Source organism: Melospiza melodia, chromosome 2, assembly GCF_035770615.1.
Source record: "Melospiza melodia melodia isolate bMelMel2 chromosome 2, bMelMel2.pri, whole genome shotgun sequence".
Lineage (NCBI taxonomy): Eukaryota > Metazoa > Chordata > Aves > Passeriformes > Passerellidae > Melospiza > Melospiza melodia.
Window position 1 is genome coordinate 110,702,737 of NC_086195.1, and position 26,938 is coordinate 110,729,674.

The following is a 26,938-nucleotide window of genomic DNA, read 5'->3' on the forward strand; positions in this document are numbered from 1 at the left end:
GCGTCACGTGACGCGGCGGGGCCGCGCGGGAGGGGGGCCCGAGGATCCCGGCGTCCGGCGGCTCCGGGGATGCGGTGGCGGCTGCTGTGGCTGCTCAGCGCCGCCGCCGCCGGCTGCTGCTGGGGCCTCGCCGCGGGCAAGACTCTGCGGGGCGGCTTCACCAGCTCCGCCGCCCGCCGGGAGCCGTGGCGGCCCGTGGCGCACTTCCAGTTCCACGGTGGGTGCCCCGAGGGCGGGAGAGCGGGGCAGCGGCGGCTGTGTCGCCCTGGAGCGGGGCCGCGGCGGCTGTGTCGCCCTGGAGCGGGGCCGCGGGGAGCGGGGCGGCTCTCAGGAGCCGTTGGGGCGCGGGGGGACCGGGGGCGGCCGGAGGGACCGCGGGGTGCGGAGCGGGGTCAGCCCTGCAGCTCTCCGCCCTTCCCTGCTTCTCGCACTCTCCCTCCCTCTTTTCCCCCTTCTCTCTCCGCCCCTACGGGACGTGCAGCAGGTCCGATCCGCTGCCCGGGCAGCGCCGCAGCGGGGCCGGGGGTCCCGGCCGGCAGCAGGACGTGGCCGGAGGCGGCGGGGCGGCCCCGGGCGCAGCAGTTGGCAGCGACCTCTCCGCGCTGTGGCTCTCGGAGCGGAGCAGAGCAGAGCAGCACCGTGCCTCCCTTCGGGTCCCCGGGCCGTGCGGACACTCCCGGCCGGCTGTCCCGGAGAGCAGGGGTGCTCTCGCTGCCACACGCATCGCTCCTTCCCCCTGGGAACTCCCCCAAATGGCAGCGGTGCTTCACCGTGTCGCTGTGTGGTCTTGGTGACACCGCGCATCAGGATGTCAAATTCTCACCTGGTTGTTCCCAATGGCTTTTCTTTCCCGTGTTAAAAACTCCTTATTAGTAATAATTTCTGGCTGTTAGTCGGTAATTACTTAGTAATAATTCCTGACCGCTATCCTGCTGAAAGAACCCTAGCAGTGGCCCGCTGTGCTTGCTGGAGAAGTTTTCCTTTACAGATAGAGATGTGTGCAGCCATGACAAGTGCCATGTCCAGCCGGGCTGTGCTGGTCAGCCTGCCTTTCCTTTGTGCTCAGCACTTCAGTTGCTTAGGCTGTGTTTTTCTTTCCCATTGAGCTTCGTGGCAGAGCAGTTCTGCACATGCTTCACAATCTAACGGGAAACAGGAGAACGTGACATAAGCAAAACAGAGTTGGAGCATGACCTTCCAGTGAATGAGGAATGATGGATAGGGTGGAGGTAGCTTATGAAGTGACTTGAAAGCAGTTAATTAGCGCTGCCCTAGAAGTTAACTGTACAAGTGCTCTAAATAGATCTGAAGGAAAAAAGTGCACTGTTCAAATCTGAGAAAAGACTGTCAAAATTGAAGATGAGTGGTGTAGGTGATCATGTGTAATTGTATAAATTGATGTTGCATATTTGCATAGAAATACTTCTCTTCCTGTGTGAATACCAGCAACTGTTTTGGGTTTTAGTGAAGCCTTCTTTAGAACCTTCTGTTAATATTTCAAAATGTTAGTTAAACTGTAGTTCATATAACATTTATTGACTTTTCTTCACTAAATTCTACCTTTTAATTTAGGAGACTCCTAGGTTAAAAAAGTCTATGACTCTAGTCTTCTTGACTAGAAGATTAGTCTTCTTTCATATTTTAGTATATGAAAGAAAATATGAAAACAAGTTTGAGGGTTGTGGAATTACTCAGGCAAGATAAATTTTGTCAAATGAACTAGTTCTAAAAGGACTAAAATATTTCTGTGTCTCAAGATGCAGCCTGCAGTGTCAGGACAAGGGGGAATGGTTTCAGACTGAAAAAACAAGTATGTTTAGATTAGATATTAGGAAAAAATATTAACAGTGAGGGTGGTGGGGCACTGGAACAGGTTGCCTAGGGATGTTGTGGATGCCCCATCCCTGGAAGTTTTTAAAGACAGGCTGGATGGGGCTTTGTGCAACCTGATCTAGTGGAAAGTGTCCCTGTCCACAGCAGGGAGGCTGGAAACTAAGTAGTCTTTAAAGTCCCTTCCAACCCAAGCCATTCTGCCATTCTCTAATTCTACAGGTAGACTGACGTATTAGACAACATTTGAAGTTTGATTTTCTTTGCATCAATTTGACATCGATCTTTCATCTATAATTAAGTATTTTAGCTCTAATCCATCCATAATGTGAAAGTCCATTCACATAAGTTCTTCTGGTGTTGGACTTAAGAGCTACCCTGTGATGCTCATAGTCATGCCACAGAGATCATAAAATACTAGACTTTGAACAAGGTATTGAGACTATTGAGGCACTGTCTTTAACTTGAAAATAATAAAATTTGGGGTGGGAGGGAGGAAGGGAAAAAACATTATCTGGAAGTCTGTTTTTAAAAGAGGGGGGAGTGAAGGCTGTTTGCAGTAGTGAAGGTTAATGACACTTATGCTGTAGTTAAGGTTTGTTTAAGGACCATCACAGACAATTGTATGTTCACTGGTTTCTTAACGAGAGACATAGAAATTGTCTCTGAAAGACCATAAATACTTCTAGCAGGAAGTAGAGGTAAAAAATTAAGGATAATATGAAGGTGTGTTGCAGCTAAGTACAAGGCAAATCTGTGCCACACTGTTTGCTTGTAACTGACATCAAGACAGAATAGTTGATTTTGTTTTTTAAATATTAAGGTGACCATGCTGTTCTGTGTGTCAGAATCAAGAACGTAGCAGTAGCCGTGGCAAAAGCAGCTAGACTTCTCCTCTTTCAAGCACAGGAATGGCAGAAGCTGGAGAACAGTGCCCAAGACCACAGCTGTACAGAGAAGTTCTCTAAAGCTCAGCTGACAAGTGAGTTACTGAGGGTTTTTTTCTCCTTACAGCGTTACTGTGTATTTAGAACTCTGTTATCTGTGTGTTTAGAATATTCATTTCAGTGAATTTGGACTTTGCATCAACTAGGACTTTGGTCTTTTACAATTAAAAATACAACAAGGAAATAAAATTTCTTTCTTTGTATCACTTCAGAAGAATTTGTTTGCAAGTTATGATTTAATGTGCTGCTGGAAAATGAAATCCATGACAAACAATGACTTTAGTGGAAACAGCCAAACTTTATGACCAGTTCCAGTTCATGCTTTCACATGTTCACAACTCGGAAAGGGTACATACTTGGCTGAAGTTTTCATTTAGTCACTCAGTACAGAGAATTTTTGTTAGCTCTGCTTGGAGTAAATGTCTTTCTTTTTGTTTGTTTTTTATTTTAATATCAATTTTTCTGTAAAATAGATTATCTTGGGTATGAGAGAGAATTTACAAAGAATAGCCTTGTACTAAGAAACTGAAGAGCTAAAGAAGCTGAATGTTTGGGAAGTCAGATGTGTGACTTGTTTGAGTTTGAATTGTGACTTTCATTGCAGTGGAATGAAAAACAAACTAGAGGCAAAGTGATGGAACCTGCTGCAGTTGCCTCTAAACTTCTGAAGCAAATGCTTGTAAGGTGGGAGCGTGTAGGCCAAGTACAAAGTAAAAGGGTAATTTTGTACCTGTCAACCTTCTCTTTCACTACCTCATGATAAATCTTTTTTCTCTACAAAAATTAATCTGCATCATGCCACCTTACTTTATAGCTTTCCTCTATTATAGCTTAATGCTATTTCACCCTTTACTTTTACAACTTATTTGTTACTGAATCTCACATTCAACAGTTTTTAATGTTTGAGCTAAGAGTTATATCAGTATAGAATACGTAGATTGTATTTTTGCCTCTTGTTTACAAAGGAACGTTTCCCACTTGTCAGGAGGCTCCCATTCTCCAGTTCCATGGAAATGGCATTTTTCAAAGCGGAGAAAACAAAAATAAAAGTATATTTTCATGATAGCACAAATTTGTCATGCTTCAGTGTATAAAACATGCTAGAAAAATTTTAATACAGTATTAAAAATGAACTAATCAGGATAAAGCTTAACTTGAGTATCCATCTAAATGTGAAAGAGCAGTAAAACACTGAAGCATTGAGTTATGTAACTGGAAGACAGACTAAAATAATTTTTGCACCATTTTTTTAGCATAATGGTATTTAAAGCATAAATTTTCCTCTAAGAAGTTAAATTAGTATTAGATGCTTCATTCTAATGTATTTAAAAGAGAAGCTGTAGTCACTTAAAATACATTTCCTTTGTGTAGTCAGAATCCCAAGAGTAACAGATTGATCATTTGTCTTAATGAAACCTTACACAGAGGTCACTTGTAGGGATGTGTTTTCCTTACCCTTCATCAGAGCTGCACAAGAGTGCTGCTGGAATAACTGGCAGTTGGTCTGTCATTCCTGACTTGTCCCAGCAGTGTACTCAGTGTTTTCTGCTCCGTTAGGAGTTGTGTGACCACAGGGTGAGTTGGATTTTTTTGCTGATCTTGGGCAAAATCAGTTGCTTTTCTGCCTCTGAGTCTGCTTACAGATTTGAGAGGGAACTGATTAAACACACTCTGTGTGATCCCTTACTCTTGGTACAAATAACATTGTGAGAACTCAGCTGAGAGGTGACACGGGGAGTAAAGCCACTCCTGTCAGCCCCAGTTTGCCTCTCATTTGGATTAAGCACCATATGCAATACTGGTTTGTATGTCATCCAAATCTATACCTCATGACAGTTGCTGCAAGGACACATACACTGCAATTCTTCCTGGATTCTGATGTTGCTTAGTTCATACCTTAAGAGAACAGAAAATTACTTCTTGCCGTTGAAACACGTTTATTGGAATGACATTGAAGTTTTTCACAGGTGGGCTTCAAGTTAGAAACTTGTTCTAAATTTTGTCTACAAAATATTTAAGGAAAATGAGGTTGTATGTTTGCAGCTCTTATTTAAAAAGGCCTTTCACAAAAGAAAACATGTTTTGTGGATTTTTTATTAAATTTTTCTTCATCCTTAGCCATTGTCATCTTTATCTATTAAGGTGAATTATTCTGTTATTGTTATTTCTCCTGCAGAGAAATGATTGCACTGATTAGCACTCAGGTTCAGTAGCCAATATGACAGTGCTTTTGTTTCTTGCAATTTCAGCCAAACATAGGGAGCCGCAGATTTCATTTGCATCAAGAGTTTCTTTTGAAGAGACTCTGCTTGGTTAACTGTTGTTTTTAGGCAATAATAGTGATGAGATAGCAAGAAGATGAAACATGAGTATCTTATGTAGTAATTTTTAAATGTAATCTGATTTGAAATATGCAGTTTAATTACACAATGGTTTCACATCTCAACTGTCAATTGAAATTCAGTATATGACAGTCTGGGTAAGATACTGTGAAATAATACTGATTTGCACCTTTAAAGCATGCATGGTGTTGTTTACTGAGCTCACATGCAGTTGTTCCTGTTTGGTGCTCTAAATATCTTCGAAAGCAAAGTCAAATAAATTTCAAAAAGGTATTTTTCATGCTGCAGAAGTACCTGGTGGGTAGTACAGAACAGCTAATCCTGTCAATACAGAACTAGAGGATGGAAATGTGCTAAGCAAAGGACATAGTTTGCACTTTCTGGCTTTTAGAAGGAGGGAGCCCTCCCAGCAGAGCTGAAAGTTGGGGTGCAATGTCCTCCCCAACTCTTGCCCACACCTACTTGAAACAAAAGCTGAAGTTGGAGGTCTGATCTCTGGTGTTATGGATAGCTTTCAAAACTCAGTATGTCTTCTACTCTGTGTAGTTTATAACCCGTATATGATGCTGTGGATTTAAGTTTTCTCATCATTCAAACATGTGTTTTCTAAAACCAAACTAATCAAGTATTTACTCCTATTTTTGTTTTTTGTGCTTTCTTCCAAAGTGACTGTGAACCACACAGAGCAAAATCTGACAGTGTCCCAGATTCCTTATCCGGAAACATGGTATGTGTTTTATGTAGACAAGTTTACCTGCGAAGAGAATTATTCTGAATCCGAGGATATTCAGTTTGAAATGATCTTACTAAACCCAGATGCAGAAGGGAATCCATTAGATCACTTTAGCGCAGGGGAATCTGGTAAGATTTTTTTTCTTAAAATTAGATTTGTAAGTTAAGGATCTGATAATTCAAATCAGTGCTTACTGTGCTTGGAAGAGTATGGGGAATGGATAGCAGAGCCTCTTATATTTCGTATTCTGGTTTTGTACAAAGAGTAAACTTGAGTTCATTTTCTGTCATCACAGAAAAATCCTTTCCTTTCCCTGGGCTGACTTTCCAAAGCTTGCCTAACTAGAAGTGTAGATGCACAAGGAAAGTCAGTGTTAAAATCCTTGCTGACAGGTATTTTGAACATTTTGAAATTGTAATCTTCCACTTGAATGTAAACTTAATACCTGATTTTAATTAATTAGTGGAATTCTTTAAATGTGTGAAACTTGATTCTGTGCAAGAGGAGTACATGTATGATAAAACATTTTGCCAGTACAATTTCAGTTCAGTGTTTAGATCTTTATCTTAGTCACAGGCTGTATATTAGCTTTGTCAGGCCTGATTTTGTTATAATTAAGAAACGTAATTTTAAATCTTTAAGCTTCCAAAGAAAAACTCAAGAGAGCAGCTAAAGAAATGCCTGTATAAAATTGTATACTTTGGGCAATCCAGCTTAATGTATTCTTGGTTGCAGTGAGTAGCATCACTGCTCTCTGAGGTGCTGAGGCCTCATCAACATGTCACTCACCGGGGTCTGTTGTGAGGAAAGGGCTCTGAAGGCTTAGTCTGCCTTCCTATACAGAATGAGCCTGAGTATACCAAGGATGAGCCTAACACCTGAATATACCAAGGATGAGCCTAATTTCTGTGCTGGAATCAAATGTCCTGCTGTCACTCATGACCTCAAGAGAATATAGAGGCAACAAAGGCAGCTCCATTTTTGAAAGAAAAAATACTCACTGGAATATTTAGCAGAATCTGCAAGAAAGTAGCACATTAATAATCTGGATTTCAAGGCTCATAATCAGACTTAACCTCTCTATTTAACTTCTTAAGTTCTATAAACTTGCTAGTTTTTTTTTTTTTTTTGGTGATTTTGGCTTTCAGAAGTGAATTCTAGGTTAATTTACTTAGTCTCAAAGAGGAATGATAGCTAAAGGAGTAATTGCTAAATCAAGGGACAAAGCAGCTACATGGCATCATATGGCCCAATAAAGGGATGTAGAGACCTCCTACATCACAGAGGCACCTCAGCTCTGTATTAATTTTGTAGGAACACTGAGCACTGGGAAGCAGAACTCTAAACAGCTTATGTGCTGAATAAGAAGGTGTGTAAATGTGCTGGATGTATGTATTTAGGTCTTACAAGAAGGAAGCAAGGTGAGCTGTACATGCCATGTCTTTCAGAGTTAGTTGCAGAAGAACACTTCTGTTAATTTAGAATTAAAACCTGCATTGTTGCCATGAATCCTGAAGCTATGTGCACTGGTCTACTTTCAAAGAGCTGAGGAGCATTTAATCTGTCTTTCTCTTTTTTAATTTAATTTAATGCATCTCTGGGAAATAGTCTTTGCCATTTTTCCATAGAAACTTAGAATGAGATGGTATCAGAGAGAAGATCCAGCTTCGTTTCTTGCATATTTCATGCAGGCAACTAAAAATTACGTAGCTGCAGAAGGTTTTAGTTAGGTCTTCCTTCATTTGAATTACTTTAGGCTGTGGCCTGGCACAGAACATCTCAAAAATTAAATTAATAATAAGGAAAGCATGAGAGAGAACTTAAGGCTTGTGATTAAGACATTTGCCTTCAGAGATGAGGGGGCCTGACTTCTGATCCCTGGCAAATAGTCCTATTTTATATGGTAGGGTCTTCTACATAAGACATTGTGTCAGTGGAATCCAGGGTTTCTAAAGGCAGATGAACAGGTAGCATTTTGAAGAGCTTTGAAGTAAGATATTTCATGTAATATTTTACTTTATCTGTCAGCTAAGTTCCTCAAAAGTCAGGAAACTTAGAGGAGATAGGTTGAAAATTGTATTTTTTATTGTGGATTTTTAGTGCAGCTTTCTCCTAACCCCTTCTGGTCTCAAACCAATAATCTACACTCTGTCTATGGTTGGAAGGAGTGTTCTATCATAAATGCTTAGTCTTTGTTAAAAGCTAGTTGATTTTCCTTAAGAGTTTTCCAAGGCCTCTCACTCATCATGGTGAGAAATAACTTTTACTTATGCAGTTGTTGCCAACTTCAGTGGGTATCTTTTGAAGCAGCAAGAAAGATTTGATCTATACCACATACTTTTGTCATTGATAAATCATGCTAATGTATTGGTGTACAAAAGAAGCAGTGACCTGGAATTTTTAATCCTCTTCATTACCTTATGCTCTTTTTCTCCCATTTTCCAGTGTGTATGTCCGAAATGCTTTGTTTCAGTCACAGAAGCTATAATGCTAGCTACTATTCAGAAGTCATCCAGTTCTAATATTTTTCACCTCAGATATTGAAATTTGTATACTTGCTCTTCCCAGTCTCTGGAAGGAGCTGGCTGGGAGCATTTACCAGTTATTTTGCTGCTGGAGAAAAAGCTTTTTTTAGAATCTGATTCTATGGGCACTACTAAATTTCATGGAAGGTTGGAGAATAAAAGCAAGTTTTCTATGAGAAGTGTTTGTTTACCTGTTTTTGCTTGTTTCTCACTGGCTGTGACCCTTTGGGAGCTCCCAATTGGGTTGCAAAGCTTACTGACAATAGAAAAGGTTTCCAGGATCCAGGTCTTAAAGGAAGTATTTTACCAGACTACTGCCAGACTGAAAATTAGGGGACTTCGGTTTTATAAATAATCTAAAAAAATTGGGGATTTTTTTTTTTTAGACAAGTGCAAAAAATGTATGCTAGGAACGAATTACTGTTTTCTGTGCTACTTTTCTTTATCTCTAAGTTTTCAGTCATGATCAGCTGTGCTTCTTAAGCTGCTTTATGTGGAGGAAGGGTGACACCCAGTGGTTAAAAAGATTTAATAGACGTCTGTTTGGGGTTTCTCTCACCTCAGATGGTGCCTTTAGAGAATCAAACAAACAAGCAAAAAGAGCTAAAAATGAGTCCTTTAATAAATATGTTACGTACTGATTAAATGAACTACAGTTGTTTTGTGTGTATCAAGAAACTGTGCATTTTATACAAGTCTGGTAATTGCTGCAAACCTCTCTGCTCAGAAAAGGTATTGTTGGTTAAAAACACTTTGTCAGATCAAATAATAATCAGTTCTTTGATAACATTCACTGTTTTTCTTGTATAAAATCGACTAGGATTTAGACCTTTTACGTGTACTATAATTTTTGGGTAACAGTTGTTAAGTATTTCCCAATGATTGTATTAAAGGAAACCCGCTATATTGGGGGTTTTTTTAGTTTTTATTCCTAGTAGCAATGTTTCTTTGTAAAACTAAGCTGTATTTCTTTTTTTTTCCCCACAGGATTACATGAATTCTTTTTCCTGCTTGTCCTTGCATACTTCATAACTGCATGCATATATGCACAATCCCTGTGGCAAACAATTAGGAAGCGTGGACCTATGCATGGTGTATTAAAGGTGTTGACAATTGCATTACTGTTGCAGGCTGGTTCAGCATTTGCCAACTACCTGCATTTCTCAAGGTACCTTTGATCCTTTTCTGCTTTCAGTCTTTAGACTTTAAGAACAATGTGTTGTAAAGATCAGTACATGATTTGTGTGGGAGGAGAGATTGTGGCAAAATACAGGACTGACTTTTTGAACTGTATCATTGTCTAAATCTACTTGTGAGAGAGAACACCCATTTAAGACACACCCACTTAAAAATGCAATCTTTCTGTTCTTGTTTCAGTTATTCCAGAGATGGGATAGGAGCTCCTTTTATGGGAAGTCTGGCAGAATGTGAGTCTGTCCTCTGTTTCTTACATATTCCTACCCATGAATCTGTATAATACATAGCAAATGCTCTGATATATAAATACTATGATATTGGGTCACATAGTTTGATTTTCAAATAAAATACTAAAAATTGCTCCTTCAGAAAAAAACATGTTTTATGTGTTTACAATAACTGTATTTGAAGTTGCACATCTGTGATATTGTTTAGGATTTTTCAAAGGGCTTTTTATCTCTAGTTTCCTTGCTACAAACACTTAAAAGACATGAATATCACCTGAACAGGTTTTTCAATACATTGAAGAGTTTGGGGAGTTAGATCTAGAAAGCCAAGCTTTTTAGGAAACTTAATCATATTTTATAGAATTTGTCATTTCACTGACAAATTTAACAATTATTAAATGGAAAAGTATTTTACACAAAGCACAAATTTTGTGATTAGCATGATGCAAAAAATGCTTATGTGAAGGTTTGATGCTAACAAAGCATTTTTCTCCACTTTGTATAGATATTCCAAGTTCTTACTGGAACTAAATTCCTGTAGCATACCTTTCCAAAATGCACTAACTTAATCTTGTTCCATTCTTCATTCTCCATTGTTGTTGGATAGTTTGGGGTTTTTTTCCTGCAGTTCATCTTTGAAGAACTGGGGGTTCATTCCAAGCAAATACATTTCCTTTTGGCTGGCTTGAAGCACCCCAAGAAAGCAGTACTGCAGTAGTGTGATAGTGTTGGGTAGTAACAGCCTATAGAGATAAATATTCCCCTTTGTGGAGTTCATTTAGAAGGCTGCAGTTGGAATTATCAGCCTCTTGATGGCACCTGGCACCACAATAATTGCCTCTTTCTTGTTTTAACCATTTGAGCTGGCAGCTCCTTGCAGCCACTCCAGCAGCTGTGTAATTGAACATTCCTTCTCATCTCATGAAATGAAATAAAATGGAGAATATGGAGGTAGTCATAACTCCACCCCATTGTTAACTATCCAGCCAGAGCTTGAGAGAGAATAGCTTCATGTTAGATTTCTTTTTTCTTTTTGTATATGTGTTGTAGTCAAAAAGCCCACTTTTACTTATTAAGATTATAATGAATATTATTTTTTAATCAGTAGCTGAATTTCTTAAATTCAGCTAGGGAAGTTTTTACTTTCTTACTGTCTCTGAAGTTGGTGGTTTCCAAAAGAGTAAGAGAGCAGAAGTAATAGAAATGTGGAAAGCTTCAGTGGCAATTACAGTTCTGAAGAATGACTGATGGCAAATAGTATAGTTTGAAGGGGAAAGATGATACCATTTTTCCTATATGGCAGAAAAATTTGAGTTAAAAAAAAATGTTAAAATTTCTATTAATTGCAGTGTGGCCAGAATATCTTTCTAAAAACCTGTTTAGATACCATGTCAGGCAATTATTCTTTTCCTAGTATGATGTAGTCTTTGCCACGTGTAAAGAGCTGATCCTCTGTCTAATTAACCATCTAACCCAATCTCATAAATCACACAAATAACGCTGGCACTCAGAAGCATTGCAAGTGCTGTCCTTTTAACTTTTGGTAAAAATAAAATGTGAAGAGTCAAAGACCATTATTGTGTCTGTTGAAGAGTCAAAAAAGGTGAACTGTGGTGAAATCAGACAATTGGTATCAGCTCAGTAACGTGACTTTACACTAACATTGAATATTGTGAGTTCATTTCATCTTTAAAATTTTTCTCACCCTTTTTCTTTCTAGCAAAATGTCTAGGATGTCAAAGATTAAAGCTGGTTGTGGCTTTTTGCCTTACACAAATTTATGTGGGAATCCACTTGAATTGTTACCACACTGAAGCAGAGCAGTAGCTTTATCCATGATATGATGGAGAGATGATGTCTGGCTATAAAAGGGCAGCTTATCTTAAGGAATGACAGAAAAGAAAATGCTCCCTAGAACACACAGAATTATTCAGTCCTTTTTCTAGTTAAGATTTGTGACATTGATTTGGCATGCCTTTGGTTCATGTAACAATTCTTTTTCTAGTGAGTACTGTCTCTCAATTAGATAACATTGGAAAATAACTCCATGATCATTTTTTTTTTTGCCCAAAATCAGTGCTGGTTGATTTTATTAAAGAATTTCCAATTTTGTATTTACTAAAAGCTCTTGACAGATCTTAAATAGCAAAGGTGTCTTAAAACATTAAGAAGCATTTAAGCATGTAAACTCTGAGAATGCCAAGCATATTCCAGGAATTACATTCTGAAGTCTGATTTATACTCTTTATTTTGCTAGTATTGCTGGATGTCAGGGAAATATTGTAGATTATCTTCTTTTGATACGCTTCCCTTGTATCCATATTAATTTCTGTACAGTGGCAACATTTCCTGTGCCAATATTTTTAGTGAATATTTATCTTTTTTAATACAGTCCAGTTGTATAAAAGTAGAGCTTTGCTTTTTATGTGACAGAAATACTATTCTTGTACCTGATAGTGTAAGTGAAAATTACAAATAAGGAACAAATTTAATTGAACTAAAATATTAATGAAGCAAAAAAGAAAGCATTGCTGTGTGTAGTGCCCCATCTCTAGTTTCTGAACCAAATTTACAGTATACATAGTGTAAGAATCTATTTTTCTTCTACGTCTCTGCTATGCCAGTACAATGAGTCAGATCCCAACACCATCTTTAAAATTGTTCATTAAGTCAAAAACTTACTAGGTCTAAGGCTAACAATTACCCAGAAAGAAATCTTCAGGTTTTTCTACTGTCAGTAGTGCTCAGCAAGCCTACAAATAAAGGCTTTAATATATCCTAGCTTAAAGTTTTCTTTATTCTGATGCAGCTTTAAACACAAGTTTGAGACACTGATTAAGAGTGTAACTTTATGGAGTATGTGTTAATTGTTCCCAAACAGAGGTAAAAATGGACATAGCAAAATGAGGCAAAGGTACTTTGCATTTAATAAAATGAAATACAGACAAGCTGTTGATCTAAATGAAGTTTGTGTTAAGGTTATTCATTATATTTTCCCCTTTAAGTATCTCAGAGTGGAATTTGTCCTAAATATTTGGGCTTTCTTCTGGAAGGTACTACATCCTCAAGACAAAGTGCAATTAATTCAAAGTACAATGTAACTATCTGATTTTTGAACAAAAGTTCTTCAGAGTGAAGAAAGGAGTTCATTTCATCATGTTGCATATTTGCACTATGATTAACATACATATGATTTTAGTTCTTTAGCATTTATAAGTCTATTTATGCAGATGGACTCCTGAGCCCAGACTGCTCTGACACAAGAGTGGGATTTGGAAAGACATGGCACTGTGCCCATGTTCTTGCAAATCTGCAGCATAACTGCAGGAAAGCTGATAGTAATCTTTTTGGTCACTGAAAACTCCACAAAATAGCCACATTTTGTGGCAAAGCAACCCCATCTAATCTAACTCATCAAAATTAAAAGGTGATACAGAGGCCTAAGCATCCATCATTCGTTCGTGGGCATATAAAACATTTCTCTTTGATATAGGAAAAAAAACCAAAACTTTATTTTTGTTGTAATTTTATTCATTTTCCTTTTGTTTTCAATAGTGTGTGACATAATCTCACAGATACAGATGCTGTACTTATTGTTGAGTCTGTGCATGGGTTGGACAATAGGCAGAATGAAGAAATCTCATGGCAGACCTCTTCAGTGGGATTCCAGTCCAGCGTCTACCGGCATTGCTGTAGTAGTTGTTGTTACACAGGTTTGCATTTCATATTCATTCTTACACTGAAGTATACAGCTGCTATTAAGTATGACAGAACTGTGAACCAAATAATTTCAATATTTTAATTTTATGAGGGAAGGAGGGAGTATCAAGACTGGAAAAAAGCCCACAGCATAATGTGCACCCAGTATGTCTAATAGGTAACACCACCTTCTCTTTACTTTAACAATTTAAGATGTAGCTCCACAGTATGTTTTTGTCTAGCAGTAAAACCACTTAAGAAGTTCCCACAGTTTCCCAAACTCCTGATTGTGCCAATTGTTTGGCAGTAGCATTGTACTGTGAACCAGATTAGTGGAATAACCTAAGCTGAAAAAAAAAGTAAAAAAAAATTTGCACAGTCATTTTATTGATCTGATTTATAATGTGGTCTTTTAAATAGTTGTAATCAGTACAGCTGGAGCATTGTGAACTACATTATGCAGGTTGACAACCAGCAGCATGGGAGGAAGGACAAGAAAAGCTGCTGTGACAAAGTCTTTGTCATGAAAACATGGAAATCATCAGTGCCCTCCTTTTGGAAGCACTCAAATAGAACGTCTAATGGTCCTTTCAATCAATATAAGGAAGGGAATTCTTGAAAGGTTCATGTGCAGGATTGGTCTTGCAAATATACAAATGGTCTGACACATAATTTCATTCAAATATTTTCCATTAGTATAAATTAGAAAGTTAAGTAAACCAGTAACTTAAAAGTAAATTGTAATGGAAATCATTCAACCCTGGTGGTGCCTTTTGTAAACAAATTTTTTAAAATCACATCATAAAGACGAGAATCTGAAAACCATTGAGAAAGAGAAGAGAAGGGAGAAACTGGAGACAGTAATGAGGAAGAGATTATACTGAAGATTTTTGTGCCATTTGGGTAGTATCTGTAATTAGTGCTGCTTCTAAACTAAATAAGTGGACTTCTAGAACATTAGGAATAGCTGGGAGCTGGCGTTTCTTGCTAATTAAGAATATAAACCAAAGGCTGTTAAGGTCAGTGGGACTGTTGAAATTTAAAGATGGGTGTCAAAGTAAGGTGGAATGAACCTATCCAGCACCAGAAATTTTACATGCTGGTAGTAAAGAAGACTTCTAAAGTATTTAATTTCATTCATGCCTCTGCACTTGTGCATATGTATGGGTATGTTAGTACTCTGCTGTTTGAGACTGGAAACTTTTTTATTGTTGTTTCCCTTTACTATACCTAGAAAAGACAGTATAATCAGCTTGATCTAATTTTGGTTGTTACTTACGGTAAAAGTGGGGCAGGCATCTTACATGTGAGCCACTTCCCCAAAGACTGGTCCATTAGACATCTTTTGGTTCTTGGAGCAGCACTGGAACTGCATTAGCACACAGTTGTCTGTCTTACTTTTCACAAGTAAGGCACAGCTCCACCACATCTCCTTCTGTACCATTGGGAGAGTCAGGTTTGGCAGGAGTCTTGTAGGAACATAATCTGGATATTGGAATATGTCATTGCCTAAGTGGTTTTGCACCTCCATATCAGTGTCTACTGTCTCCAGCAAAATTTCCCTCACACCAAGAGTATCCCTTCTGGAGAGGATATTTTCCATCTCATTGTTCAGTACATACAAAATACACCTTCTGTCAGATTTGTTCTCCTAATTACAGAGTGCAGCTATTGGGCTCAGGGAAACAGGATTTAGACAGTTTTTCACTGGTCTGTCTAGATTGACATGGATGTTTGACCTGCTATAAACACTCAATTGGCCCTTTTAATGGCTAAAACCTTGGAATAACCTTCTTCCTGTTCTGATCTTTCCCAGAGATTCTTATGGGAGAACCAGCTTCCTCTTATGCCAGAGATTGGGCAAACTTCATGTGGATAATCAGAGATGTTCTGAGGGCTTGCTGTCGAAGCTGCTGGAAACTATGTGCATTAACCTAATGCAGCAGATAGAGCTTGCACTGTGTTAGTTTTACAGACATTCTCCCATACCTGTCCTCATCTTATCTTCAGGAAAGTCAAGAAAGTGGGCAGCCTGAGAAAACATGTTGTTCTTCAACTTAAATGCAGTTTTGACTAGCAAGCTATCTAAGCCTGTTTGCCTACTACTAGTTCAAATTGCTCAGCAGATTTTCAGGGGTTTTTCTCCTCTTGGTACTGATGCTATGGATGTTTTTCTTATTGTTCTCTCAGAAGCACTAGCAATTTCCTGGGCTATGTTCATGGGTTGCCTTCAATGTCAGGTGGACACAGCCTCCTAATCAGCAAATGTCTTGTGGTCTTTGCAGCTGCAAAGAGGTAACATCTCAAAGGAGGGACAAGTCTGCCATTTAGCGTCTCCCTTTGCCTTAACTTGTTCTTTATTTCAGCCACAGAATAAAAGATTCCCAGGCTGCTGTGCATTCATTAAAAATTCCACTTTCTGCTGCTGAATCACAAACCTTGTACAGAACTTCATTGATGGCAGGCCCTTGCCATCACATAGACCTGAGCAGTTTCAACTTTCAAGGCTGATCAGACTGTAGGCAGTGATTCTGGAAAGATAGCTGATTGCTCTGAACCTGATCAAAATGGCATAGAATCTTACTGCATTAGACATCACCCTACACAGGGGTTCTTAGGTGTGCTCAGAATGAGCTCTGCCTCTGACCTTAGATCTAAACCATTTTTTGCTGTACTGCATTGCATGACATCAGATAACTCAGTACTAGATATGGTTGGGAACAGCTAGTTTGCCTTGCTCCTCCTTCTAATTTCCCTTTTGCTTCCCCCTTCCCCTTGCCTCTCAGGGGTGATCTGTCCCATGAGAACCTGGAGATTGATACCTTATCTTGGCTTGTCATAAAGTCAGTGTTGGCATCGTGGAGGGAAGGAGGAGTTCTACCATAATAGTTTTCTCATGACATGAAGGAAGAGTTCTTCATATGGATGTGGAGGTTCTGCTTGTATATCTGGAACATCAGGATGATATCCATGGCCACCATTCCTCTAGTATTTGAAGAGAAGGCCAGTACTGGACAGTAGTTGGTGTCCCCTGTGAGCCAGGATAGGTCAGGATTATATACAGGTAAAGTCAGGCATTTTGGACAGTGTGTTATGTAAACAAGGAGATGGTCATTCTGTTCCATCTTATGAAGAAGCAGTGACTTTAATGTTGGACATAGCATAGTGTGAGTCAGCTCTTTAGCTTCCTCTCTGATCCAGTTCTTTTGTCTACAGCCTAAGCACAGTTGTTCTTCTGGATAACAATTAGAATTGCCCCCCCTGATTTCTTCTCAGAGCTCAAACGTAATTCTGCTCACTACCAACAAAAGATGTCTCTGATATCTACTTCAGCTGGTTGATGTCTGGTGCTTTTAAGTTTGTTCCTGCTATTGCAGCTAAGTGAGCTCATACTTGCCTTTCTGTGGTCAAGGTAAGGGACCTTAGGATTCCTTGACCTTGATTTCTCAAATTTTTATTTTTTTTTTTTTATTTCACAACCAAAGAGATTTTAACTTCAACATCATACTTGTCTATGAAGGTTTTTCTTCATTGAAAACAGATTGTGTAGTCCGTTTTTACCTAGAAACACTTGAAAGCACAGTTTTCTATAGGATCCTGCTTTTCCCAGGTGAGTGAGAACAGCCCCAGCTCATAGAAAAGGCAATGATACATTTACTTTGTCCAAGTTTACACTGTGTTGCACTGACAGTTCCACCTCTGCCTCTAACACCTCTGCCTTCTGCTTATTTTGGAATAATCTAATGAAGCTGAAGGAAACTGGACTTCTGTGATCTCACATTCCTGTCACCATACACAGCCTTTGATCAACTGATGTTGTGTTGTTTACACTCTTTAAAGGGCTGGTCCAGAACACACTCTGCTCTCAGACACTATTATCCTATGAGGACTTGGGCTTTGTTCTCATGATCCCTTTACTCCAGCTCTTTGTCATCTTCCCATGAAAGTGCCTTTTTTCTTTGCTGTTACCCTTGGTGTAGACTAAGGAAAATTCAGGCCTTCATGAGCTCTAGCTTTTAAGGTAAGGTAGGTTCTAGTGATATTTTCTTAGAGCAGTATCACAGTTCTGTCTCTCATCAGCCTGTATGGCTTCCCCCCAGATGCTTGAGTCAGGAAGATTCTACACATAAGTTCAGGGAGCCTTTTATTTTCTCAAGCAGAATATGTACAGTCCAGGGAAGTTAAATATTTTGGCTCTTCCCAAATATAAATATCAAAAGGGAAAATGTTCACAAAACTGCGGTGATTCTGTAACTGGTAGAACCGTTGTTCATTGTCTAAGCATGTTCTAACTGGACTGAAATAACTTCTGTGATAGGAATTCATCAATTTCATGCCAAAACTAGTGCTGCAGACGCAACGTTACCAAACACTGTGCTGTATCTCAGGGATTCAGGAGCAGTTTAGTCTTACTTCAGTCTTACCCTTTGACAGAATTCTCAGTCAAGTAACTTGATCATTTGAAGATGTTTGCTTGAATTCACACTTTTTCTGATCATTATGGTGAGAACATTTAAAGCCTGTTGGTCAGATTGTGTGCCAGTAGTCAGTGATGTTGAAGACATGCATGCTTTATGTCTCTCCCTCTCCCATCCTTCCATTTTCCATCCAGATGGTTGAGGAGTGACTGAAGTGAGAGCAGCTGTGAAATGACAGGGCTGTGTCCCCCTTAGGTAAGGGAGGGGGGAAGGAGGAGAGTACTGTGAGGATATTCTAAGCACAAATTATTCTAATACTCAACTGATGAGACTCAAGGCCACCCACCTTTGGAAGGCTCAGGTGGATTACACATTTTTTGAAAAGTTAATATTAGGAACCTTTTTGTCTTTATGTAGTGAGAAAGCCTTTAAATGTGTTCAGAAAGGAATTTGACTAATTTATATTTCTAAATTGAGCTATACAATGTCTGCTTCTGAAGACCTTCAGAGCTACTTCACTCATCAAATTTGCCTACCTTTCTTTAGAAAACCTGCTTTATTACGCACCTGAAGCCTCAGTGCAAGTTAGATATGTGCAGTAGGTGGACTGGATTCCAGTGTATATTCAAGTTTTAAAATGTCATTCAGCTGCTACATGATGCTCCAAGAGTCTAAACTTTATACATTAATTAGCAATTCACAATGTTAACACAATGTTAGCATTCCCAAAGTCCTGAAAAGGTGTTCTTCAGCAAGACACATTTTTTTAATGCATCTGTTTGGGGTCTTCTTCACAACGAAGATCCAGAAACTGGGTGCTTGTTACTCTGTTTTTCCTTGGAGAATATCAATATTGTTTCTCATAGTGCTCCCAGAAAACTGGATTCCCCAGCAGATGGATACAATGCTGGGAGTTAAGAAGGAGGTAGGTTACTATCTTTTATGTAGTTATCTGTTGGCTGGAGTGCTCGGCCAGATGTTGGAATGGCATTTGGAGCCTGTGGCACTCCCTTTCCTAGACCCTAGGAGGTTTCTGAGCCAGGTGTTTGCAGAGTCAGGCTCACTCACAGTTTCTGACCTAGCTGCTGCTGAATTCTTTTCTCCACAATGGCACAGCTTCAATAGAAGGGGTGGAGAGTGGCCCACCCAAGAACACCCTATAGCCTGGCAGTTGCAGCACTCTCCAAGGAGGTGGGAGATGTGAATTGGATATCCTTTAGGCAAAGAAGGGAATTGTGGGAGATCCAAGTTCAACCTGGGTGAATGCTTGAGCCTTAAGGCTATTGTATAAAAGGGGCAGCAGCACCACCCTCTTACTTCCCCATCTTTGAAAAGAAAAGTGAATCCTGTTAGGATTTTGAAAGAAAAGGCGTAGTCGCCTGCCTTTGAAACAAGCTTTACAGGTTGTGGATCACAAGTGAAAGGAGACACCTCCCTGTAGCTCTGTGAAATCATTTCAGTGGTCTTCCTGCAGAGTAGGATGAGTGTGCAGGTGATTATTTCACATGTTTTTCTAAGGTGCTACATTCCCTCTATCCGCATTAGAGGAAACTTTAACTTGTCCAGCTTTCTAAAAGTTACAGAATACGAGAAGTGAGACTGTTCCTGCCAGTTGCAGTTGGAGTAATAGGTCACAGCAAAAAGCATTTCAGACTAGGGTTTGTTGGATTTTTTTGCTTAGGATGGCAGTCCCTAACAAGTAGACTGGAGCATTAGCAGATAACTTAATGTGTGATGGGAAGGTTAGTTGAGAGTTAATGTAAGCTGGCTTACTCTAAGTGCACTTTGCTGTTGTTCTTTTTCAGAGCTTCTTGTTAATTTGGGAGCAGTTTGAAGATACAAATCACCACAGCTACCATTCACACCATGGCTTGGCGAGCGGGCTGCTCATTGGCCTCAGAGTCTGCCTAGCTCTGTCCCTGGCTGCTGGGCTGTACCAGATTATCACAGTGGAGAGAAGCACACTGAAAAGGGAGTTCTACATCACCTTTGCCAAAGTATGGCTTACATCAAGCAAACTGATCCCTTTGTCTGTAAATACAAGTGGCATGCAGTTGACTGAAGCACTAAACTTTTTCCCTCCATAAGAAAGTGTCTGACTTGATTATATTGCACCCTGTCATCATACTCTGAAGCAGGCATTTTAATTTGACAAGGAGTATAGAGCTTTTTAAAACAGAAATCCCACCTTTCATTGTGTGGTTTTCGTTATGTTGATTGAAAATTAAACAATGGGTTCATAAAATAGACAGAAATGTAAATGTAGTTCCTGTAACTGTCATCTCTTTCTTCTAAGCTGGCATGTAGTCATTTTACAGCTTACACTCATCTTCTTTTTTAGGCCTGCATTCTCTGGTTTCTGTGCCACCCATGTCTTGCAACCATTGCTGTAATATTCAGAGAATATCAAAGAGAAAAGGTATGTACAGGCAAGATAAAAGAGATGAAATTTGAATAGTAGTTGTTCCTCATGTTTAATGTTTGTTAGCAAACTCATGCTCTTAGGCTGTTAATCCTGTGACCCCAAAGCAACTTGAAAAGTCTTAGTCACACAGCTCTCATTGATGCTAATGTGAGTCATATTTTACAAAGGCATACAGGGCTCAAATCATCTAAGGGTAATCATTTCTGGGTTAAGGGAGGGAGAGGGGGAGATTGTTAAGTCAAAGGAAAATGTGGAGGGGGTGTTTTGTTTTATTGTTTGCTTGTTTGCTTTTAATTAAAAACACCTTGGAGATTCTTTTAACAAAGGGAGTAGAAAGATAAATCAGTGGATTTTTTTTTTTGTTGTTTGCTCTTTAGTCTTCATCCTTTAAAAGCTTTATGTGGCTAAATAGGTCAGGGAACCTGTAGCTGAACTGTATTCTTTAGATCAAGAAGTCTGTCCAAATATGTTGTTTGGTTTGTAAGCTCTAAGCAGTTAAAAACAAAGGTGGACTCGCTCAGTTTCTCGGTTGCTTAAATGTGTTGGGAAGTGGAGAATTCTGTGTGTGCAGCCTGCCATGTTCAGATGAAGTGCACCACTGTTCTCAGGTGATTGACTACCTCCTTCCAGCATAGGGTTTGCTTCTTTTCTTTATGCTTATAACCATCTGTGCATTTGTATGCAAATATATTCAGAAAATGAGCTTTTATTTGTGTAGAGGATATGTAAGGGAAAGAAAAAGGTTTTATTAAATATAAATGATAAATTAAATTTGGTGTTTGATTTACAAAAAAAAAAAAAAGGAAATCTAGGCAGAAAAAAATTGATTCCTCTTGATTCCTCTAGAGTTACTAATGAAGAGACTTTTTGTTTTCCTTGATGAAAACATCCTCAGGGCAGGAGGACAGTCTCCAGAGGTACCAGTAAAGTGGTATTTTTGCAGTATTTTGAGCTTACTAAAGGAAGACTGCAATTGCTCTGCTCTTGTGTTTGAGCAACTTTAACCATTATGTGCAGCTGCAGTTCCTACACTGTGATAATTCAGCTGTGTTCTTCAAATGCACCTCAATACAATACAATGCACAGTCAATAAATACCATACTTATTTAAGAAAAACATGCATTTTAAAGGATTGCCTGCACATAAACTGAAGACTTGTACCTTCTCAGAAACAAGTTACACCTTTAGGCATTTGATAAATACAGCCTTACACAGCTTTTGCAGATGAAGAGACTTGAACTGAAAGAGATCTGGCTAAGTGAGACTGACAAATCACTATCCTCAGCTCCATGATTTTGCTAGTGCAAAGTGTTTCCAAGCTTTCTCCCCCCCCCCAGCCTGTTTGTTGTAAGAATAGAATATCTAAACATCACCTCTGCTTGTGAAACTGCATGGGTGGTGAATTGCAAGTCTGAAATTCCCCAGAACAGAGACTGCCAGAAGGGTTATGTGACTTGCCCAGGGCTATCTACTGATTTAAAAACACCCAGGTGTGAGAGTCTGATTCCTGGACTTAAAATGCATGTTTAAATCTTTTGTAACTGCAGCAGTGTTAAAGGGTTTAAAGTTAAACCTCGAGCACTCATGCTGATAGAAATTTATTGTGGCTTGCCTAGTGAGAGTTTTTTTCACTTACTATTTCTTTCTCTTTTTTGTCTCTAGATTATTACCATAGGAGTTATCCTCTGTCAGTGCATCTCCATGGTTATCCTCTACAGACTTTTTCTATCTCATAGTCTATATTGGGAAGTATCTTCACTGTCATCAGTGACATTGCCACTAACAATATCCTCTGGACATAAAAATCGACATCACTTCTGAGATGTTTAGAAAGAATACATTACGTAATAAATGTGCAATAATGACTTGAATATGCAGGTATTTTTGTCACAAGTGTATGATACATTGGTTTCACTGGAAAACTGAGTGATAATATCAAAGCATTTCACAGACCTTTGGTCTGACAAGATTCCTAGATTAATGTGTTTAAAAATATTGTGGAGTTGAATACTGAAGAGTATTGAAAAATATTGAAGAGTTTTATAGATAATATTTAACAAGGGGTGCTGAGTTGTATCACAGAAGAGTACAATGAATCTTTTCTCTCCCATTCAAGGACGCCAAAAATGCCATTACTTTGTGTCAGTACTAGGTTTGAAGGTCTTATAAAATGGAGTTCCTAAAACATCTACGTGCTCAAACAAGTTTAAAATAGGCCAGTTGTGAAATTGGTGTGATGCATAACGATGAGTAAAAGGTTTTTTTTTGTTTTCATGCTTTAGAGAAAATGCATTTTATGTATCAGTGTAAAAGACAGGGAAAGAAAGGAGGGAGAATCATCTAGAAAACATATGTAAAATGTTCACAACTGACTGCAAGAAACCTTCCTTTATCATAGGTGTAAAAAAAAAGCCTTTTTTTGCATCTAATGTTCATACTGGTTAAAATCCTAATGGGAATGTAAATAGGGTTTATGTCTTCCCTTTTTTAAAAAAAAAGTAAATGTAACTAAAAATTCCTTCCAGTAATCAAGGTCTGAACAGTTTTTGAGGCTTGGAATACATAGCAACATAAAGGTAATTAAAACAGCAGCCTTGCATCTTTTAAAGCAGAAAAAAAAGGCAAAGAAAATGGAATGGGTGATGTGGTACTAGAATTTTAATCCTGATATAATTCATTTCTGTTACATTGAGGATTCAATCATAATTAAGCCATATACACAGATTAAATTAACAGAAGCATTTCAAATAAATGTTGGTTTCAGTCATCAACTACCCATGAATTCCTGCCCAAGGATACTTAATCAGGATTAAATTTTCTATGAATAATTGAAAAACAAAATACTCACTGGATTTGTTATAATCCATGTTGGCACTGGGTTCTAAGTAGTTGCCATCTTCCATCCATTGTAATAAAGCCATTCTACTTTGTGATGCCCTAGCATCCAGAAAGCCAGTGTAAATATATACTTTATTGAAGTGCCTATTTATAGAGTATGATTAAATCATGCTGACACTTTTTTCTTTCATAATAAGAACATACCTATTGCCATTGTGAGTGAAATTTTTCATTTTGGATTTAGCTTAGTTTAAACTTCATACATGTGTGTTTCTTCACAAAATGGATTTTATTTTCTAGTAAATCAGTGTTTGCTTCTTCTTAACAGTGTGCATTTGATTATGTCTCTGTGAAAATGTGAAGACACTGGTTCTATCTTTAAAATAGCCCTAAGTTTTCCATTTATCTTTGCCTCATTTGTGAGCATAGTTGAAACATAAGTCTGTTCCATTTTAGTTTGGAGGCAAAACTAGATATTTGCCTTTGACTAAGGCAAAATGGCAACATGACAGAGTTGCTCATTAAATCATCTCCTTTCTTATTGTTTGTAATTCAGATCAAGAATGGCAGGTTGAGGCTGGAAAAGATGAGATATTATGATTTCACACCATCTTTAGAATGATTAAAAGATTAATTATTACATTCCTCTGATAACCACACAAAAATATTATTGGTTAAAACTTCAGTCTTTATTTCCTTGCTTATCTCTGTACTTTTCATCTTCTCAAGAAAAAAGCATCCTGGTTTTGATAAGTCTCCAATAATGTAGTAAAAGAGTTCTATCTGTCCTCATGTATAAGACTTCAAATTCACACATAAAATAGAATTTTCCGATAGACGCAAGTACTGCTTTACAGTTTATGATCCATCATGATAAAAGTTTTAATCTATGCAAAAAAACCTCTATGTGACTTTCAGAAGAGGCACTCCATTTGTTTTGTTTTCCAGAAGTACTGTCTTACTTCCTGTAGTTCTTCTGACTTGGCTTGGTCAGTATTATGATGCCATTTACCTTATTTTCACTTTATAGATACACCCCATAACAAATCATGGTTCATTAGTGTAGGCATGAAACATAAGGTGGTGTCTTTTGCATCTTTCCCACATTGCCCCATAGGTCAACAGTTTCTTAGTTTGGCTTTGGTTCCAGTTACTTGGAAATAAATTTTAATTTTGCTATTAATGTACTGTAGCAATGAAGTATCACTTTCTCAGGGGAAGTGACACAAAGGGTCTCTTTAAATAATATTAAATTTATTATTAAATAATAAATGCACGCTGTAGCAGTGTGTCACTATGACTGCAGTAATATTCAGTTAATTTGGTGCAGGGTATCTTGGGGAAGTAGGAAATCTTCAAGTATGACTAATGGACAAAGCTTCATACTTAACCTGTAGTCTGTGTTGTAGTTTACTGCCTCTTATCATGCCTGAGGAGTGGTTCAAGTATGTAAAAGTCTCTCTCTTCTTTCTAACTTACATCTCCTGGGAGAATAGCTGATAAAACCTTGCTTTTTTCATGCTTATCCACCCTGTTACCCATTCTATCAATTTGATTTCATAACTTCATCTTGAAAAAAATAGCTTCCAGCCTTCTTCCAGTTGTCCTCAATCTGAGCATCCCAGCTTGAAAACTGTATTTCTAAAGTGTGCTTTCTGTCACCGAAAAGAACCCCCTCATTTTCTGTCACACACTGAGGCTTCTGTGTGCATCAGCTGGTGCTGTGCCCTACATCAGGACTGCACTAGGTAACAGCAGGGGACAGAAGCACTCCTCCAGTGCCCCCATAGCCCCAGTGTGTACGAGGTGTGAAAGCTGCCACACACCTGGGGAATGTTCAGGAAGGGCTTCAGCAGTTCCAGGCTCCCTGACACCTCACTGCTGCACGGGGCTGAAGCAGGGTCCCCCTGAAGGCAGCACTGCCCCTGCTGACCATGGTGAGCAGCGCTCTTGAGGTCAGAGCACAGCATCTCCCCTGAGAGATTCCGTGCAGTTCTGTTTTAAATAAAGCTGGGGTTCTGTGTCTGCTCATTCTATGGCCTGTGTGTTTCAGTGCTTGCACAATAGGAGGGTGTATTGACAAGACTGCAAACTGAAGTTGGTTGTGCTCTGAAGAAATCCACTTCTCTGTGTGAGAGGGCATCACTTGGCCAGCCATCACCATTTCTGCAGATGCCAGTTGGTGTCAGCTGTGATTTACTGGCTGGGAGGGAGGATCTCAGTGCAGTAGACAAAAGGGTGAGATCACCAACTCGATCTACAAGCCCCCCACAAGCTCTCAGGAGGGATCTTCCTGCCTTGCTTCTCACCAGCCGTGGAGACTGGAGCAGTTCTGGGGCTCATCACAAGTCTCCTCAGCTATTCACTCCCCTTCCACACAGACTGTGTTTATTGTATATTTATTTAAAGTGCTTCAGGTAGGAAAATGAATATTTACAATTAAGTATATGTAAATGGAAGTGGAAAGACTTGATTGGAAAAATACCAAGTTTCTAATACATATTACAATACTAAGACCTCCCACACAAGATAAACGTTTATAGCCAGATCTAAATGAATATTTCTTTCTGATTCCTGTGCCAGTGGAAAGCCATGGAAGTATCAAGATCTTTTTGTTTGCATCTCAGTCCTCTACAGAACTGGAAGAATGCTTTATTTGATTTGGTTTTAGTTTATTCTGTGCAATGTCCTGCCTCTAATTGATAGAATAAAGGTATGGAGCTGGCTAACACTGCTATTAGGCTGTACCTTTTAACTCTTTGTGTGACTATGCAATGTACAAAGAGCAGATTCTCTTTGCAGATGTCAAACATTAAAAAAACTATTGAGCTGGTTTTCAAAGGATCCTTCTCTAACTGCACTGATCTGACCAGGCTGTGGTTTTCCACTCAACACTAAGTTCTGATTCCAGTTTTCCTTAAACCATTATTTTCTGCAAATCTATTTCCTGCCTTGTGAATTCTCTCTCCCACTGTGCTCCCGCTGCCCTCCCCTCTCCCCCTCTCTCATACATATGATTTTGAGTGTAATGGGTGTCATTTCTCTCTCTATCTCTCCATCTGTTCCCACGATCAACGCTCACAGTCCAGCCCCTGCTTTGCATGTAGTGTGTGTGTGTATCCTCTTTATCCCTGGCCTGTTTTGATTTCGCGCTTTTCCTGTCTCTCCTTTGCCCTCTGTGCCATCTTTCTAGTCTCCATTGCCATCAGAGACCTCAGGGTGTGGTTTGACATTGCAGCTAATTTGGGCTGTTAGCTGTTAAAAATAGTGTCCCTGTTCCCCTGGCTGCACACTGCTCTCGCTTCCCTTGAACTGACACCGGCTGTCACCTCGCAGTTTGAGTGAGGAATCGAGGAGTTAAACTGGTTAACAATTCAGCCTTTAGCAGCAGCCAAAGAAAAAACAATTTGGTTCTCAGTGGTTTTAGCTCAGCAAACCAGATTCAACAAACTTTGTTGAGTGCTGGTGACACTGTTGGAGATGGGGTCAGAAAGGCACATTGAAGAGAGGCCAGAAGCCCTTTAGAAGTCTGGCTGCAAGGTTGGTCAGTCTTTCACAAGCTGTCAGCCTTTTAATTCCTCCATCTCTCTTCTCTAGGTCTCCCGCTGCATTTTGCATGCTGAGGGTTGGACTGTCCCTGCCCTTGACCGCTGTCTTTCAACAGGAGTGTGTCATTAGGGACAGAGGGGTTCCAGCAAAAAGAAAACTATTCAGCTGCTTTAAAGTATTTTAATTTGAATTGAAGTGTGCCTTTGCA

General features: G+C 39.2%; 1 protein-coding gene across 1 annotated transcript; it reads left to right on the forward strand.

Annotated features, from left to right (window-relative positions):
* The first annotated feature begins 69 nt into the window (after nt 1–69).
* Nucleotides 70–25,910, forward strand: GPR180 (G protein-coupled receptor 180). The gene is made up of 9 exons (XM_063149540.1): nt 70–217; nt 2,654–2,812; nt 5,786–5,980; nt 9,365–9,545; nt 9,755–9,804; nt 13,357–13,514; nt 19,724–19,915; nt 20,260–20,337; nt 22,006–25,910. Exons 1-9 carry the CDS (start codon nt 70–72, stop codon nt 22,162–22,164), a joined length of 1,320 nt encoding a protein of 439 aa, XP_063005610.1. The 3' UTR covers nt 22,165–25,910.
* Nucleotides 25,911–26,938: the final 1,028 nt, after the last annotated feature.

Bases quoted from the DNA above. Each gene is read 5' to 3' on its own strand.
- GPR180 (XM_063149540.1), top strand. From the start codon at position 70: ATGCGGTGGCGGCTGCTGTGGCTGCTCAGCGCCGCCGCCGCCGGCTGC. The intron at 2,813-5,785 runs GTGAGTTACTGA...TTTCTTCCAAAG, and splicing joins CTCTAAAGCTCAGCTGACAA to TGACTGTGAACCACACAGAG. The intron at 19,916-20,259 runs GTATGGCTTACA...CTTCTTTTTTAG, and splicing joins TCTACATCACCTTTGCCAAA to GCCTGCATTCTCTGGTTTCT.